Genomic DNA, 19,339 nt, shown 5'->3' with positions numbered 1-19,339 from the left:
ATTGTAATTTTTCATTTTTAACAGACCCTAATCTACAAAAGCCAATCATCTGACAGGGGCTGCCGTGTCACTTCTAAGTTTTGCTGGAGCCAAGTTACTTTCCCAAACGGACTGAAGCTTAACTCTACTCTACTGGATGATCCCAACCCAGCCCATGACTAGAATAAACCAAGCCCACTATCCAAACAGTCCGTAGACTTCTAAACCCCTACTGGCCGACGCCCACCCGACCTTTAGCTGGCCAACCGCTAATCCACATTCCGGTTATCAACCGCGAAACACCGTACTTACCTCTTTTCTGCAAATGGTATTAAGCGTTAGAATCACAAAGCTATGGTGCTCTCAACGATCACTCTTCGCCACTTCTCATCGCCTCTGTGTCAAACTCCCTTTCTCATCTTTATCTAAATCCAAGGTTCGCTTGAACATGCATCCTTTATGCTCTGTTTGGTTTCCGAGAAGATGTTGGAAAAGAAACCAAAAACAACAAAAGATAATTTAAATTCGGATAAATATTATTTACCTCAAAATTATCACTAAAATAAGTCAAAATTAACTGCATTAACATAGAGAGCAATCATGTATACTGTAATCTGTTGAATGTGATTTAGAATTCAAAATCACGTTGTCCCACGAGTTTAACTTTAACTATATCCCCATAGCATATGTTTAGTTATCGAGAAATGTTGGAACTGAAAAGAATGGAGGAGAATAAGTGTAACTCAACCATTTTTGAAAGTGTTTTCTTTTATTGTTCTTGAAAAATGAAATAGCATACTCATAGAATCGTTCATTCGGGTTAATAGTGTGTATATTTGTGTGGTATTTCTGATGAAATTCCGAGTTCAGCTACGTTATTGGGATTTTGTGTCAGGTATTGTATTCTGTTAATGAGGAATGTGATGATGATTTTTTGCCGTGGTTGGAGAGGAAAGCTGGAGTTGAGATTTCGTCTGCACTTTCTATTGCGAAATCTGCATATGGCAGGTTCGTACACATGCCTTTGTTGCAAATTTCTGATTTGTGTCTGTTTTTCATTCAGTTAGCGTGCTTATTACTTAAATGTAGGTTTTACTGAAAAATAGGCAGTATGATTTCCAGGATAAGAATTTCCTTTTTCATATTTATCTTTAGTTGGAAGTAGTTTTAGCATACAAAGTTAAAAAATTCTTGACCAATCCTTTGTGGCTAGAGAGCTTAGCTCAATGTAACCACTTCTATTGTGCAATGATTGGTTATTAGTTGTTAGATAGAGATTTTGCAAGGTTTCCTGCTGTTATTGACAATGGGATTTTTCTTTATCTCAATTCTTAATGTATCATGTCTACACAAACTGCAGACTATTGGTTGTTGTTCATCATAAAATGTAGCTTTACCAGCTATAATTATCAGGTGCTATGCCAAAGCACCAACTTGTTTTGGATTCTTATTGGATATAAGACTGGTGTACATATGTTTCTTGTGCAATGAACTACTGCCTCATTGGTTCAGTTTGTGCAAATCATCTTGTAGTGTGGGTTGTGCTCATTTATTTCTACAATTCCTTGCTCACCACTGAACAGGAAACATTTAAAGAAGTCATTGGTTGTTTGTTTTCCTGATTTTGACAATGAGCAAGCACCTGTTCTTTCTTTTGATTTAGGAATGAGAAGGGTTTATGTGCTGTAAGCTGTAACACTGTGAATTGCATATTCTCACAGAAAATATTGAATTTCTGCTGCAAAAGATGTTGGTTGTTGCTTACGTACTCTTGTCTTGGGCATCATTACAGAACTTCTGTTATTTTATTTTATTTTTTTCTTAATTTAACCATGCAGATCACTATTTGCTTCAAAGAAGATACGGACTGGAGACTGTATATTGAGAGTTCCTTACAATGTGGTAAACTTTTCTTTCCATACTTGTCAATAACTAGTCTTTGATATGCTTTACTAAACTCATCTAGGTGTATCTCATGGCATTGACTGGTGAGTATATTAAACTGCACAGCATATTTGTCTTGATTTTTCAGCAAATAGCACCAGATAATCTTCTTCCAAAAATCCGATCTTTGTTAGGTGATGAAGTGGGCAATGTTGCAAAGGTTGCTATTGTCATCTTATTTGAGCAGAAATTAAACCAGGTAATATGATTTACTTTATTTGAACTTTGTCTGAAAAATTAAATATCTGTTAAAGGACCATTATGTTGTATATTTGGGTAGATATTTTTTCCATGCATTTGTTTTTGCATCATTATTTTTAGGTTACATGATAAAATATATAAAAAATGCATACATCTAAATTACTTCTTTGCTATCTTCTGTGGCAGGATTCGGAGTGGGCCCCTTACATCGGTAGACTTCCTCAGCTTGGGGAAATGCATAACACAGTAAATGTTTATATTTTCATATGAATTTATTGATGTCTCTTCTTTATTATTGAAAAACCATAAACCTTGTTAAAGGTGTATTACTTCTCATTTATAAATGTATTAAAAGTAGTGATGCCTGTTTTTTCCTTCTTCAATGAAGATTGTCTTGCTCTTACCATATTTCTTCATTTCTGTCAGAACATCTGATTTTGATTCATTGCGAAACAGTGTTTTCACATCATCAACCTTTCCTATACCTGATATATGGTTGTAAGCATTGAATAAAGTAGTTTACAATTTTCAAGATAAATAGCATGCTCATATATGAAATCATTGCAGATATTCTGGAGTGAAGATGAGTTAGATATGGTTCGTCAAAGTTCATTATATCAAGAAACAGTCAATAAAAATATTCAAATTGAAAAAGTTTTTTTGGCAATTAAACAAGTAAGTACATTTTGATTTTGCTGTTTATTCATAGCGTTTACTCTGTAGTAGCTAATTGATACAATTGTTATCATTGTTCTCTGGCCTTGGAAGTTGCAAGTATGATGAAATATCTTTTACCATTTCAGGCTCTTGAACACTTCCCTGAAGTTGATCATATCACACTAAAGGATTTCATGCATGCATATGCTTTAGGTAAGCAATTTCATTTGAGTATACAATCAAACTCTGATTCTTTTCTGAATTCCTTTGGAGGCTTCATATGTATTCTTCTTGTTTATCATAAAGTCTGTTTGATGAAATATTGGGGTACTCATTTCTTCAGTTGAGTTGATTGTGCTTGTTCACAAAACAAAAGCTAGATCATTTCTGACGGGGTACATGGAATTGGCTTTGTCTCTAGGGATAGTTCTTCTTCATGTTTACACATTCAGTTTGCTGCTGTAGTAATTACACTAGTTTTCATAGAGTTCGAGTGCATCTTTGTAGACTCTTATCTTTGCATAAATTATTATGACATTATAAGGCTTGTGAAACAATTTTTATGAGATTTCAAGCTGTGACCAAAATTGCTGCCCCCAAATTGTATATGAAACCCTCTAGCCTTTTGTGGGCAACTGATAACTAAAGAAGTTGAAATTTCAATGTAATCAGTAGATATCCGAACTTGCGTTCTTCTTTGGCACAAATATGCTTCAATAAGCCCCATTGTAGATTGATCAGCTCTGGCATCTTGAAAAACCTATCATATTTCAGATTCTGGTCCTATGGAATTATCTTGTCATGCACATCTCCAGTTGAAACTTTTGCGTAAAATTGGTTCTAGTTAAAACCTATTTTTCTTTTTTCTTTGTACCTTTATTTTTTCTTATTATAAAGTGATGTACTGTTGAGGTTCTGCTATGATGTGGCTTATCTCAGTAACCTCCATTTCAGTGTGCAATGCCAACGGTGGATGTCTTCATTTTTACACTTAATGGCTTATTGTTTTCTGAGTTTCTAAGTACTATGTTTTCTAATGCGGTCCTCGTTTGCCTATTTTTGTGTTTTGTAATCTGGTCTCCATTAGCCTCTCAGTTTTCCTGTTTATTCTCTCCTCACTTTTGCATGTATTTAAAATCTAATGAGTTTTTGACTGGTTTGGTATGATGTTCCAGTTGAATCTCGAGCATGGGGAAGCACAAAGGGCGTGTCTCTGGTATCATTTTTTTTAAAGAGGCCATATGCAGAAAAATTTCACATTTTCATCATTTGTGGATTTTCTTTAAGTATATTAATACTTTAAGTGATTAAATTATTCTTTAGATTCCATTTGCAGATTTTTTTAATCATGATGGGCTTTCAAAAGCAGTTGTATTAAATGATGATGACAAACAATTGTCGGAGGTATATATCACTTTCCTTCTTCATTTTTCCACCATCTATTAGGGGAAATTGTATAATACTAGACTCTTTTGTCTGCCCTCTTATGTTATATATTTAGTGTTTCTTAAATCAGTATGTGCTTGTTTTTAAGGTTACAACAGAATAGGTCTAGACACAGATTGGTTCCCATGAAAAATTGCTGTTGTTCCTATTGCTGTGAAGGCAGAAAATCCACATTGGAGCTAATTTTGCATGTTTTGATGGGATTATGAGAAACATCCATCTCTAAATATAATTCCTTGAATTTATCGGTGCAGGCCTTTGCTGATCGCGATTATGCACCTAGTGAAGAGGTCAGATGCTTCTTAATAAAATATTTTCTTTTCTTCTATGCAAATAATCATGCTTACCCTCTAAATTTTTTTTCCCCTTCCGTTTTAAAAAAAAAAATGAGTGTTTTGTGGTTCTTGTTGTAATGATATTCAAGAATGTGTACAATCTGATGTTTATATTCTGGAGTTCACTTGGTACACTTGTCCAGGTACTGATAAGATACGGAAAATTCCCAAACGCTACATTGCTGTTGGATTTTGGTTTTACGCTTCCTTACAATAGGCATGATGAGGTTGGCTTTATGAAGTTTGCTGTGGTTTTTTATAGTGATGTGATGAATTTGACAATATTTAGACTCATGCCATATTTGTCTATCAATATAGACTGGTGTATTTATTTTGTTTAGAATTAGTGTCTTTGCTATGCCACTATTTATTAGCCGGGTATTTTATAACAGAGTATGTTTATATCTGGTAACAGTCGTTAACCAAACCTTGTTTCATTTTTTAAATTTATGAACGTAATAAGTTTTATGAAATGATGTTGGTGGCTTTCAGGTCCAGATCCATATTAATATACCCGATCATGATCCTCTACGTGAAATGAAGTTGGAACTTTTGCAAAGACATCGTCTACCATGCATTAAAGATGTCAATGGGTTCAACTCTTCTAGGGATTCTTTCACAATCAAGTTGGTATTGGTGCTTGGTTCTTTTTGTCTTAACACAGATTTCTGTTTAGCATTAAGATCACATCCTGTGATACCTAATGGAATCAACAGTACACATAATTACAGTAAAGCTCAAGTTCTGAAAATAAAAATGCTTCAAGGAGTACTGGTTGTCTGATATATAATTGTGCTGCTATGTGGAACTAAAAGATAGCGTGTGCCTCTTAGTATGATAGGAACAGTCTTGATTTCTGCTTTTGTAGTTTTTACTGAAGTGGGTACCAAGAAATAAGGGATTAAAGTCAATGTGATTGTATCTGCAACAGATCTTTGAAAAATGTGTTATATCGGTTTTAATTAGATAATTTTACAGTTTCTGTATTAGCTGAATAATATGATTGCTTCATCTTCTAAAAACAGAAAAAATGGCACATATTTGAAATATCGGCCAACATTTTCTTCACTAATATGTTGTCAAGTGAACCACTTATATTTTAAAATAACTAGTGAAAATGCTTATGTTAGACCATTTGATGACTTCAATATATAGGGAAATAAAGTATGCCGGAGGAAAAGGGAAGGGTATTCCACAATCACTTCGGGCATTTGCTCGTATTCTAAGTTGCTCCACCCCTCAAGGTCTTTAAAGCATTTTATTTCTTTGTATGCCGTTCAATTTATTTCAGAACTGGTATTCTACTTGGGCCATGCAAACCTCCTCTTACCATTTCTTGGTTTAATAATTCAGAACTCTGTGGTCTGGTCACAGAAGCTGAAAAAAATGATGGTCGGCTGGCTCGGCATCCTTTTAGAAACAGCGGCCAAGAGATCCTGGCGCATAAAATCCTTTTGTCAGAAATCACTAGATTAATTGAGGAATACAATGCTTCTATTGAGGTAGTACTACATAATTTCTTAGCTCATTTATTGGATGAGGCTATTTTTTTGAGGTTCTGGAAACAAGTATTAAACAATTACATATTTTCAAACCTGCACACTCGTAATATTCTTAATTTTCCCATGGAGAAGATACAGACCCATCTGTCTAGTATTAGTGATGTTCAGTTGTGTGATGAAGGAGCAGAGAGTATTAACTAAACTTTATGGGGTTGTCTCTTGCAGCAAATATTAAACAATTACATTGCCTGAAGTTTCACTGCCTTTGTAGTTTCATTTATTTTGAATTCTGCATGTATTTGCAGTCCTTGGAGCATGTTCTGTCTCCTCCAACATGCAAAAGATTTGCTCTCCGAAAGAAAATGGCTCAAGATCTTCTCGTTGGTGAGCTTCGTGTCCTCGAGTCTGCATCTGCTTGGCTGAAGAATTATTGTGCAACCTTGACATCTACATTTAACCTTTAGTAATGACATAACTCATCAAAGATCTATCCATGGAGAAGGGAAAAAAGAACATAATGCCACACTGAACTACAGATCAGCTTCAATTTATACAAAATATCACAGCGAGCCACANAAACTAGAAAGGGAGATGGTGGTAATGCAAACTGGGAAGTGAAGCACCGAACCTGGTAATGGATTATCAGAAACTGAAATGGTGGTGATGGATATTGAGAAAGTGAAGCACTGAAAATGGTTATGTCAATTGAGAACTGAAGCACGAAGCTGGTAGTGAGGATGCAGTGATACTGAGAAAGTGAAATGGTGAAACAGTGAGGATGCAGTGAAAAAAAAATGAAAAAACAAACTGTAACGGTCAGAAAACATGTCAGGTTAGTTGTCAGGATTCCATTATCAGGGTAGGATTCTGTAAATAATAAAACAAACAACATTTCAAAAATCTGGTCTAAAATGCAGATAAAAATAGTTAGCCAAACATGCAGTAAATCACTTTCAAAATACCAAAAATACAAACCCAAACTATTTCTCCCCAAATTTCCATTCAATCTTGAAAACCTAGCCATCACATTCTCCAATCACACCCCGACCAGGTCTCCGCCGTCTACCCTTCAAATATTCCTCCTCCACCACGCCGGCCAATCTCAGCCGTGGCCACTGACAAACGCAGCTATTCCACCGCACCAGGTCGCCGACCGTCCACCCCGCCACCACTACCACCACCACCACCAAACTTAGTCATAGCAATACCTCCTCCATACTGTAAAACCGACCTGCACTTTTAAAAGGTAGAAAATCCAAAAACAGATTAACAACACCAAACACCCATGCTGTGTTCAAATCTCTATGCTTATGTTTATTAAAAGAGTAATACTAGTCTTACAAAGAGTCAAATTCAACCCTTGAATTCATGATTGCCTCTTTTTTTCTCTCTTTTTCTTTTTTTTAAGGGTTGGATTTGACTCTTTGTAAGACTAGTATTACTCTTAATAAAAAAGCTAACATTATTTGGTTTGTCTTGTTTTGTTTTCATATCATTATTAGCTTCACCATTTGCTTCATATGTATTTGAATTGAATTTTTTATCAGAATACTAAAAAGCCAAAGACACAGAGAAGTAGCTTTCATGGCTTCAACCACTGCTGCAAATCACGTTATTCCTTTTGCTGAGCCAGAAGGTGCCTTAACTTCTATGTTTCTTTTATAAGAAATTCTAATATGTTTTTCGAGTAGTTGGTGTTTCTTGTTGTGTTGTTTGATGCGGGGTTGAACAAAATTAGATAGCTTTACTAGTCTTCGTTGTGGTGTCACTTGTTTAAGAATCTTCTCCATCCACTAATCCCTATCTAGTGAATGATGAAGAAAACCTCTCTTTGTATTGACTGGTCTGAAGCCGTTAGGGGCCTCTACTTGTTTCTCGGTTTGCCGTTTAATGGTCTTTAGATCGGGCTCTGGGGTTTAGCAAATTTAGTTGTGTATAGAAGGCAATTAAGCCTTTGGCCAAGCCCTTTTTAAGTACTTGACATTGAATATACATTTCAATAGATATGTGAGAAAGTTGCACCCCTCCACGTGTCTTGTGTGGTTTAACTTGAATGATCTTGTTGAAGGTTTCTGGGCTTTTGCCTAACCTGGAGGTCTATGGTGAGAGGTTGACCTTGGTGGATTTGGCGAGTCTTTCTATAGTGTTATTGCGTGTTTTTATGGAAATGGCAAGAATCTGAAAGTGGTATTTAGTTCATCTGTTAGGGGCGAAGTATCAACCCGTCGATACTTGTGTCATGATGCCTTACTGTTTCTGGCACCTGTTTACACAGAATTTGCAATGTGGATTTGAAGCGTGACTTTGCCTTTGTTGTACGTATATCCTTACCATGTTTCATCTCTTCCCTCTCTCTTGCACATGAACACACACAGTCACGCATACAATCTTTATTATTTATTATGTGTCTTGCAAATATGATCTTGTCGTACGCTTCCTTTTCAACATTTGTGATAACAGGAATTTAGTGACCCTTGAGATGCTGATGATGCAAGGTGTAGCTTAAATGGTCGTGATGTTGATGGAAGCCGTATCATTGTGGAATTTGCTAAAGAGGCAAGTATTATAGAAGAATTTTTCTTGAAAAGTTTCCTAGGAGGCTGGTTTTCAGATGCATTCTCTATGACTAAAAGAGGAATTCTATACTGAATATTTCAACATTTTTGTTTAATTCAATATGTCAATATTTATGATTGTCATCCAACTCCGTTGGATTACAATAAATCAAAGTCCAAGAATTTGTCTCGAATTTTTTTAAAAAATTTGTGTTACAAAATGAAGAGTTGGTCTGTGGATTGGGCATCTGTTTTTGTTCTAAAATGAGATTTTGTGCTGTGCAGGGAAAAAAATGGTCAATTTCTACATACATGTGCGGTTCGTCCTGCTGCTGTCTATGGGCCTCGTGAAGAGAGGCAATTTCAAGCGAAGTTAGTTTTGGTGCCTTTCAAAATTGGTGAAGCGAATGTGAAACAAGACTGGATTTATATGGATAATCTCGTACTCGCACTAGTATTGGCGAGCATGGCACTTTTGGATGCATTCTTGGGAAAACTTTCCTTTTACTAAATATATCTGAGTATAGAACTGCCACTTGCATGAGTGTTATTTCTCTGGCAAGTTACTAACATGATGAGAAGGAAGAAGCACGAGCTGCCTTGCACATTCGGCTTTCACCGCCTCTATATTCTGGTATATGCAAAAGTGTAAGATCTAGGGCAGACTGTATAGTAGTAGCTTGTAATTTAGAAGCATTCAAATATAATACTGAGCTTTTAGTATTGACTATGTATCAGAATTTTGGTTTTGTGTAGATAGGTATGATGTTGGTGGAGTTGTGATTTGCGGGTTATCTTTAGGATCCATGAAGGAAGTTGTTTGGCTAAACTTTTGTAATTCTAGGATTTTGTGATTTTGGTAGAGAGATTGCTAACCCAAGTGCCTTGTTTGCGGTTCTGGAAATCTGGCTAGGAAGGATTTGCTAGGATGCTCAATCCAGGGGCCTTATTCCACTGACTCTAGAAATCTGGCTAGAGAGGGTTTGCTGGGCGGAATTTAAGTTAAAAGGCTTGCTTTGATACCATGTCATAAACACAGCAACAAGATGCAAAAGGAGCAACTAGGTTGCTGAAGAAACAAAATGGAAGAAGACTCAAAAAGTCTGTATATTGTATTGTGTTTGGTGTGTTTACAATGAGTTTAATTTATAAGGTATCGAAGAACATTATAAGGAATGTAATCAATGGTGTAATTAAAGTATAATTTAAATAAAGTGATTCCTGGATATCTTGTAATATGCTTGATTCCAAGATGCATGATTTCAACAATCTTTAATTTCATTCCATATTGCATCATGTCTATCTAAAAGATTTTTCATTCAACAATTTTAATTTAGTAAAATTTTCAATGCTTTTCAAATCATTCGATGAAAACTATTAGACATTTGTCATTTGAAACTGTTGATAAACCTTACATAGATCCTTTAAACTTCGACTAGTCTTCTAAGACTCTGAAGTTAACGGCTAAATAAACCTCCAGTAACTATCTCTTATTAGTATTTGTGGGGATTCGAACTCAGAACCTCTTGAGTAATACACCCAAGAGTTCCAAACGAACCGTCAAACTACTTAGAAGTAATTACTCTAATCTCATTACCATGTGGTACTCATTAGAAAATCTAGTATTGATTAATTGTGGAAAGCTTAATCTTAATTTGAGGATGGGATGAGATAATCATCATCAAGACCTACATATCACAAGGCTTCCCCTTTCCCCTATTGGGGGGACTACAAGAGGTGGCAGAATTACCTCAGTGGCTTCTTCAACTTTCTGCTGACACTTTGCAGATTTGTATGTAAGTAATTTATGAAAGATTGTAAACATAAACAATCAAATAAACATAGATCTTAGAACTTAGAACTTCATGATTTTCACAAACAAAATAATTAAATAATTATTGGGAGAAAACATACTTGATCATGAAGCCATGATAATAAACCTTTGAGATAAAATTGATATCTCCTTTCTTACCCCTTTTTATATATAACGCTAAAATTGATAGGAAAAATACGTTAACTCTCATGAGGACCAGTTTATATATGGAGAATAAAAATTAATCTGATATGTCCATCAAATATTCATCCAATGGTTATGATTCATTATTCAATAAGCACATGTAACAATCAAATTTATTTGCACATATAACTTATAAAAGATTATTGCACATGTAACAACAAATTTAAAATAATTAGTAACTGCCAACATATGAATTAAATTCAAATTAGCGGACAATTGATAAGCCACTTCCAACATTTTACATTAGCAATTGTCCAAAATTGTCTTCTCTACCCGAGGATATGCATCGCCTCACTACTGAGACAAAATTAGGCTCCGTTTGGTTCACTTTTTTACACTTTTTAGAAAAGTTTTTTGAAAAAAGTTGAATTGAGCGGGTATCACGATGTAAGATTTGAAAATTAATAAAAATAACCCCTATATTTGTTTATTTACTAAACACCCCTATAATAAAACATTAAAAGTTAACAAAAACACCCCCAACCCACCCATTAAATACAGACAGCCGGCCATCACCACCGGAGGGTGGTCGGAGTCACCGTATCGGCGCATGACCAACTGGATCTTGCCGGTTGTGCACCGATATGTCATTTTCTGGCCATATCCACGATGGATCTGGCCAGAAAATGCCAGATCTACGGCTAGATCTGGCCATTGACCACCAGATCTAGCCGCATTTGCTCGTCAATGACGGCCAAAGATACGGTCGACGTTCATATGTTGGCTGTCGTTGACGACTGGTTACGGTGGCCTTAGATCTGGTCGAAAAATGCTAGATCGACGCACTACCAGTCAGATTTAGCCGATAGTGCGCCATTACACCAGATTCTGGCCATCTTCTGGCAATGGTGGCCAAAATCTGGTAAATGTGGGTTGTTGGGGTGTTTTTGTAATTTCAAAAAAAAAAATTTAAGGGTATTTAATTAAATTAACAAATTTAGGAAGTTTGAAAAAAGTTGAATAATATTGTGAGTTTTTACAATTTTACTATTTAACTTTATTGGGAATACTAGTAGTAGCATTCTCATGAGTGAGCCACACAAAACCTTAGTCATTGGAGGTTGTCCTACACTGAGCAAAAGCATATCCCTGAGATTTGGCTTGATGGCAATATCATCAGATCCAACCATTACAATTATGTACTTCTTAATCTATCCCTGTGGTTTTTCTTCAATTAATTATTAGTTTAATTTGTTGTGAAATGTGTCAAATTTGGGGATTTCATCAATTGAGACACTGATGAAANTTTTTTTAATCATAGGTTCATTTTCTGTGCCTTTCATTAATCTCTGTTACTAATTTCCTCTTCTCCAGTCGATCACGGTCACCTGTCAAGAGAGAACGAAGTATTGAACGTGTCGACAGAAGAACAAGGAGCCCACGTGACAGCAGGAGCCCTAAGCGGCGCAGGCATTCACCACTGCCATCTAGAGGGAGGAAGCGCAGTCCAACGCCAGATGAAAGGAGTCCACTGGAGAGAGGCAGCCCATCCCCAAGGGATCGCAGGCAGGCCAATGGATCTGAGTACAGTGGGAGTCCAAGGGTAAAGAGCAGGAGCCCTGTTGATGATGCTGATGGCCCTGATGATAGGACTTATCGTAGCCCTGCAGAAGAGAATGGGCGCAGCCGCAGTCGCAGCCGCAGCCTTACTCCAATCCCTAGGGATGACAGGAGCCCTATTGAGGATGATGATAATCATGGGTCCCCAAGGGGGAGCGAATCCAATTAAAAGCAGCTTACGTTGCATGTTTTAATTCTGTCGAAGTTGCGAGAATTTAATATACCTATTTTGTATTGGTAGTTTTGAACCCAATATTTTATTAACTTGCTTGAGATTTCTAGATTACTTTTTCCTTATGATACTTACTATTTTGAACAGTTTACTGTTTATCTATTCAGGCAGGGTTGGATGTTTAATTGTTTATCCGTTCTATAAAAGTATAAGGCTCAACGTTTAGCATGTAAACGTTCTGTTTGTGCCTTCAAATTTTTGAAAGCATGGGTTTGACGGTTGCGTATTCCTTTCTCGAAAACGAGATGATGCAACAATTTTAAGCAACATTGTTAATTGTTTTGCATCTTATTAGAGATATAGCAGTTAAAATTTCTAACTACTTAAAGCGAAAACCTAAAAATATACAAGACTACAAATACGGGGAAGTTATGTACAATAGCCTCATTTCATTGTTTGGTAAGTTCAAAGTTAAAATATTATATCATACCATAATCTATTGATTTTGATATTGCGAAATGTGAAATCATTAATCTATCAATTTAACAGTGTTGAGAAACGCTTTTATCGTAACTTAACAATGAAAGTACTACATTTAACTTCTCGACCAGCACATTTAATTTGTACTGAATAACCTTATAGGATTTGAATTTAAAGCTGTTGATTTATTGTTTGCATTCACAGAGACCATATTGATGAAACATGTAAAGTAATGTTTTTTTTGCATATCTACAGGTGGCTAGTTTCCAACATTTACCGAGGGAAGTTCTTGAATAAGAAATTTCTGAAACTTATCAAGGAAAAAGTATCCACAAATGGTGCTGAATGAAACCACAATGGCGTCGGAGGATGTCTCGACTTCATCAGGTATCCAGAGAACGCAGATTTATGATATGTAGGCCTTTACCAAATCTGAATAGTTGCATACGAAACCTGTCCGAGGACAGGTTATTTTACCGTTATTTTTCTTGGCCATTTCTTCAAGAGCCTGCACATAGCAGAAAAATTGTCAGCTTATTCAACCATAAGCTTACTAGTTTACGGCCACAAAAAGGCAAACCTTGGTGCTATAGACATAGCCGTTCGGCAACACTTGTGGTGGATTCTCTGTGTCCATTAGCTCTTTCGTTATATAGCAAACAAGTTTAGAGTGATGTTGCTTAGAGTACGGTAATGGCGATGCTAGCTTTCGGAAACTTTCCTGTGACAATGGGTCCTCCTTGGTACAATCATCTTCGTAGCAGTATCTAAACCAGGTCAAGGCAAAATGGCAAATAATATATAGGTATGCAAAGCAAGAAATAATGCACAAACAGCCACATAAAGGTGAAAGAGAAGAACCCAAATGCCTGGTGTACAACTTCAGCTTCAGTCACAGTGCATCCAATCATTGCTGGTGCTTTCGTACAAAATAATAACAGTATGATGATCAAAAACTTAGTTATAATTTTTTTTTTTTTTTTAAAAAAAGGTAATTCATGAGACGTCAAGTTAAAGAATCATTAGTCCGTTATTTAAAAAGCCTGAGACCCATGTTACCTTTATAATTAGATCTACACCCACAAACCATTGTTGAACCAATAATTAAAAGAGGAGACTGACTGCCAAAAATAGAAGTACTGCAACTAAATAATTTTGAACCCTCCAATCAAACTACTAACATAATAGCATAAACAATGAGTTACTATCAAAGAATCTAGAAAAATCTGATTATCTAAATTACCATGTAAAAGACCTAGGAAAGCTACGCTCCTTGGTGGGAAGGACCTGCATGCACAGTCCTTATTCAACAATGTAGGTCCTTCCCACCAATGTCCCCCAACCCAAACCCCTACACACTCACAGATTCAAGATTTATACTCTGATATAAGTTAGACATTACTGACACTACTGAATCCTTGTTATTCCCATATCACATGTGTGCAGTCAATAGATAATCACAGATCAAGTTACTGAATAAGGATACGGAGTATTCAGAGCTGACAAGCCAGCTTGCAGATAGATATTCAGCAATGGCTCCAGGGTCATGCCATATAATCTGCAGAATTCCTGTTTAAATTGGTCCACCAGGTAGTCCCATTGCTTTGGTTCAAACAAAACCTGGAAAGCAAAGCCACTGTATTAGTATCGCCTAAACATATCCACTCCAAAAATGAAATAAAACAAAAAATAAAACCGTTAAATACAGCTATCAAGGCTGAGAATCTAATTAAAATCTAATGTTTCACTTTTTCACTGTTTCTAAACTTTTGTGGCATAAAAGCGCAAGATTCTTATATATATATATATATTATGTCTAAAACAACCCAATTTTCCAACTGGTCAGAGTCTCAAGTGATTGCCACCCTTAATAACAGTGGGTGAGACAACAAATGAGGAAGGGAGGCAACACATTGCACAACCCCATCTTAAGAACTAGTCCTTTGACCTACAGTCATGATGAATTATGATCAATTGCAGTAATCCTGCAAAGGTTATTCATACCACAGATATATAATACACACCTTGTATGTGGTACATTCAGTATTACTCTTAAAAGCCAAAGTTGCCATAACTCGCTGCAACTCTTTCATATGGGTAGCTCCCCATGGTGCAAGGTATTTTCGAGCATAAGTAATGGCACGCAAGTTGTTTTCAGATCGTACCAACTCAATGAACTCTTGAAGTCTCAGCTGAAATTCAAATTTGCTCTGCCACCAACAAAGCGGTCATAATCAATACAAATTACCAAAAAATTAATAAATATCATAGTCTCATAATTTTACAAAAAATATTAAGAATAAAGTTAAACAAAGAACTTCATCATCTATGCATGTATTTTTAAACTTTAAGTTCATTGCAATTAGGAAAAAACATCTACCCTGAAATTCTAGAGATATACAACTGTTGAATTCCTAAGATAAGAATGTGAAAACTTAGGAGTTATCTAGGCATTATCTAGTTTTTAAATTTAAAAGTTAGGATAATCCTAACTTAAGGTTATCAAGATATCTAGAGTTAGTCTATAACTAGAGATGTATGATATGTATTTTTTAAAGTGAATAAGTGTGAATAAGTTTTTCCTCTATTTTTTCAACAACAAAATACCAAGCATACATAAGAGATGGTAACAAAAGTGGGGAGGAAAAAAAAAATTCAATCCTTTCTTATGTTCTTCACTTCAAGTCTTCGCTTACACTTGGATATATGTAATGTGATGTTAATCAATCATGTCATAACAGTCAAATAGTAGCATTTGAGGATTGTAGTTGTTAATCCAACTATTTTCCAAAAAAAGCAAGGAAAAAAAAAATTGGGAAACAATAGGCTACAACATTTGCAAAGTTCTTGTTGCCCACAAATATGAACAAGCCCTGAGAATGGTGGTAATTACCTTTGACTTCTTCAATCTGGACTTATTATCTGCACACCAGGCTAAAGCAGGAGCTACCTCCTTATTTTGCAAAGCATCAATAACCTTTTTGGCTTCTTGGAATACATCAATATCAACAAGATCCTGGCACATATAGATAAACTGAATTATGTACATAATTCTATATCACATACAGCAGAAACAAGACATAACCAATGATACCATGTAAAACAAAATCCATGATGTCAATACAGGCCCTCTGATTAGATTTCAAAGATATATAAATAGACAATGCTATAATTGGCATACTTCACAAATTAGAAACATTTACATCCATATCAATGGCATAGAGGAAAAAATCAAGCCCTAATAGTTATGATGGGAGTTAACTATAGTATCAAACAAATGTTTTGATTAATAGCAATACATTAGCAATGTGCTTTTACAGAATATCTCATCGCCAGAAATAAAACTAGCTTAACTATATCTAAAGATGTAATTGCAATAAAAGGTTATCACAATTTGCATATAAAAAGGTACAGGCATGTCCATTTACTTGCATATTACTGCTTTCTGCCAACTTCTGTGCAGTGTCATAATATGACATTCGCAACATATAGTCCACAAGGATACGTTTCAGTCGCATGTTGTTCCATTCTGACAAATTCTCTGCATCTGCTGATTCTAAATGATTGAGTCGAGCACGACACTTCTGTGCCTGCAAGTGCTCTGTTCGACTTCCCTCTTCCAGCTGCATAATCAGAACACTAATCATAAATAACATGGAATTTATAACCAATCTTAAAAAAATACTGCCAAGTACAAAGATGAAACAATATAGTTGACATTAAATGAGTCCGAAGTTTCTTATATCACTATGTAGCAGTTAAAATTCAGTCCAACTTTTACAATCAAATCTTATCCAAATCTAAACAAAAACATACTCTAAGCCTGTCTTTGGCAGCACAAAACTTAGTCAGAAAACTCGAAAGCTCTAATTCCATGTTACCAAACACCACCATAAATCTTTGATTCTCTATGTTGAAATACAATCCAAATCACACAATTTGCATGTTACAGCCTCAAAAAGTTTAAACACCACGATATAAATCCAAAGCTCATCCAATTTCTACGTCACACAATGGAGCTAAAAATAAGAAGGACTAAAATACCAAAAAAAAAAAAAAAACTCGAATATATTAAATTACACTCTATTAACTCAATAATAACCGAATTAACTAATTCATTCATCAAATGATCTACAATTAACTCGAAAATATATTTTAATAATTTAGTAACTAATCAAATAACAATTAAATCACTCTATAATCCAAAAAACTAAATATAAATCGACTTCGCAAAACTGACCTTCCTTTTGAGCCCTTGGAGTCTCGACACGAGAGACGTGAGGTGATTAACTGCGTCGTCTTTGGAAAAATTATCTGAATCGGACACATCAGCGACTCCAGAGATAACGGAGCTGACTTCCTTCTCGACGGCGCGGTGATTGGCTCGACTTGTCTTCTTGTAGTGCTCGAAAGGGACTCTCAGGAATTGGTGCTCCAATTTTAAGGCTTCCGTAAGTTGCGTCAACTTCGGGAATGGCGTCGTTGAGGCGTTGGTTGGGGCGGTGGTTTGTGGCGGTGATGCGGCGGCAGCGTTGCCGTTTGGGAGAGTATCCATTTCCAATGGGAAGGGATTTCGATTGATTACTGAAGATTTGGGAATTTTTTGGGAGTGAAGTGCAAGTGACGCTTTCAGGCTGTTGATAATGAAATTAGCTCAGGGAATCACCAACGTCGTCGTTTTGGGATTATAGGGGCTTGTTTGCGAAGTCAATTTTTATGTGGGAATTGAATTTCCTTTCTTTCTTTTATTTTTTTAAAGTAAAAATAATTTATGATATAAAAATTTATTGCACAAATCTCTTGTACGAATGGATGTGTTTTAACATTGATCTATCAAAAATTATTCTATTACAACTCAATCTATTTGCTTAAATAATTTTTTAATTAAAATTTTATCCTTTATCAAAATTATTAATAAAACATAAAAAAAAAATTGAATTTCTTATTTCGTCATTAAGTTAACTCATTTTTATTTTTTAACTATTTTGTTATCTGAACGATAAATCAACAAGTTGAAAAGAGTTTTAAAATTATAGATAAATAATATAAACTTAATGTTAAATTTTCAAATAATTAATGTAATCAATTATTTTAATTTTTCATGTTAGTTTATAATAAATAATATAACATTGACCAAAGAACTTAGAACATTTTATATATTTTTTAAAAATAAATTAAACTATAATATAATAAATACGTTATTTGTATATAAAATGAGTAATATTACGTTCACAAATATTACGTTCACAAACCTTTCTTACTAAGTTTCTCTCACAAACGAGACTTGTCAGTTTGTAATGGATCCTACCTACCCAATAATAGGTCTGGTCTAATCAATTATAAACTGTCACGTCTTATTTACGAGAGAATTATTGAAAAGTTCTAATCTTTATTAATATAAAAATCACAAGAGCTAACTAGCCAAACATTGCCTTAAAACCAAAGTAGAGATGTAATTGAGGGTCTTGAGTTTGAGAAATGCTAGTCTTACAAAAAGAGGCATACAAAGACAAATCATGCCCTTAAAAGAAGGGAAAAAGAGAGAGAGAGACAATTATGAAGATTAAGGATATGATTTGTCTTTGTATGCCCCTCTTTGTATTTCTCTTTATAAGGCTGGCATTTCTCTTTAAATTTTGGATCCTATGATGGATAATGGATACCCAAAACATAATCCAGCATGTTTAAATAATTATGGATCGAACCCACATCATCTACCTATTGGGTTGGGTTCTATCGAATCATTTGGATACATAATTGTGTATTTGTGTCTACTATAAGAGTAAACGACATATTCCCACCCAAGGTTTGACAAAATTATATGTGGGTATCCTAGGTTCTATTTATTCCAATTCCCGCCCTTAAAATAACATTGTTAACAATTTTTAGGGTAGTGAGGGTGCAATTACCATAATACCCTTAACCCTAAATTAATAAATTATGTTTTAATCCCTAAATTACTAAAATTATAAAATTAACTATCTTATTTTAAAATTACTTCAATTACACCCTTAGTGACTGCGCACGGTCTCTGTTTTCATTGGATCTGGGCTGTTTCCGATGGCGGCAAACCCCTTGGTCACCTCCATCACCTTCCCCATTGTCTGTCGTCCAAAACCCCTCTAGTTCCCAACTCAGTGGGCCCTCCAATCACCTGCGCCGTCAAGCTTAGGTTTTCATCATTCTTCGCCAGATTCTGGCCATGAAAATGCAATTGGACATCACCATTGCAACCAGCATCTCCAAATCTACAAAACCCCTATGTCCTCAGCAACCGTTTAGTGGCCATTGGCCGGTGGAGATCGACGAAAACCAATCGCCTGTGGCGGCTGTCGTGGTTGGCGATCGATGAGTGATGAGGGGTTGTGAAGGGTACGGTTTTGCAGAGGGGAGGATGAGGGTTCGAATGGTGGTGACAAGAGTGATTTTGGGTAGAAGAATCGCCGAAAAAGAGCGAAAAACGTCGATGGTGGCGTTGGCATTGGCTAACG

General features: G+C 35.6%; 2 protein-coding genes and 1 pseudogene across 2 annotated transcripts; 2 read left to right on the top strand and 1 right to left on the bottom strand.

Annotated features, from left to right (window-relative positions):
• Positions 1-265: 265 nt before the first annotated feature.
• LOC116107994 (fructose-bisphosphate aldolase-lysine N-methyltransferase, chloroplastic) lies at positions 266-6,577 on the top strand. The gene is made up of 15 exons (XM_031394279.1): positions 266-415; positions 875-987; positions 1,818-1,881; positions 2,012-2,122; positions 2,311-2,370; positions 2,692-2,799; positions 2,928-2,994; positions 3,957-3,997; positions 4,105-4,185; positions 4,482-4,517; positions 4,706-4,789; positions 5,055-5,188; positions 5,718-5,806; positions 5,916-6,064; positions 6,370-6,577. Exons 1-15 carry the CDS (start codon positions 305-307, stop codon positions 6,526-6,528), a joined length of 1,407 nt encoding a protein of 468 aa, XP_031250139.1. The 5' UTR covers positions 266-304; the 3' UTR covers positions 6,529-6,577.
• A 1,540-nt stretch (positions 6,578-8,117) lies between these two features.
• LOC116107982 lies at positions 8,118-12,514 on the top strand (annotated as a pseudogene).
• Positions 12,515-12,938: 424 nt separating this feature from the next.
• LOC116107981 (protein MAEA homolog) lies at positions 12,939-18,949 on the bottom strand. Its single transcript, XM_031394268.1, has 8 exons — positions 18,921-18,949; positions 17,089-17,482; positions 16,277-16,471; positions 15,742-15,864; positions 14,873-15,058; positions 14,335-14,468; positions 13,429-13,615; positions 12,939-13,356 (listed from the first exon to the last, which is right to left on the bottom strand). Exons 1-8 carry the CDS (start codon positions 18,947-18,949, stop codon positions 13,255-13,257), a joined length of 1,350 nt encoding a protein of 449 aa, XP_031250128.1. The 3' UTR covers positions 12,939-13,254.
• Between the last annotated feature and the right edge of the window lie 390 nt (positions 18,950-19,339).

Source organism: Pistacia vera, unplaced genomic scaffold (genome assembly GCF_008641045.1).
Source record: "Pistacia vera cultivar Batoury unplaced genomic scaffold, PisVer_v2 Contig550, whole genome shotgun sequence".
Lineage (NCBI taxonomy): Eukaryota > Viridiplantae > Streptophyta > Magnoliopsida > Sapindales > Anacardiaceae > Pistacia > Pistacia vera.
This window is presented reverse-complemented; position numbering and strand designations above follow the sequence as displayed.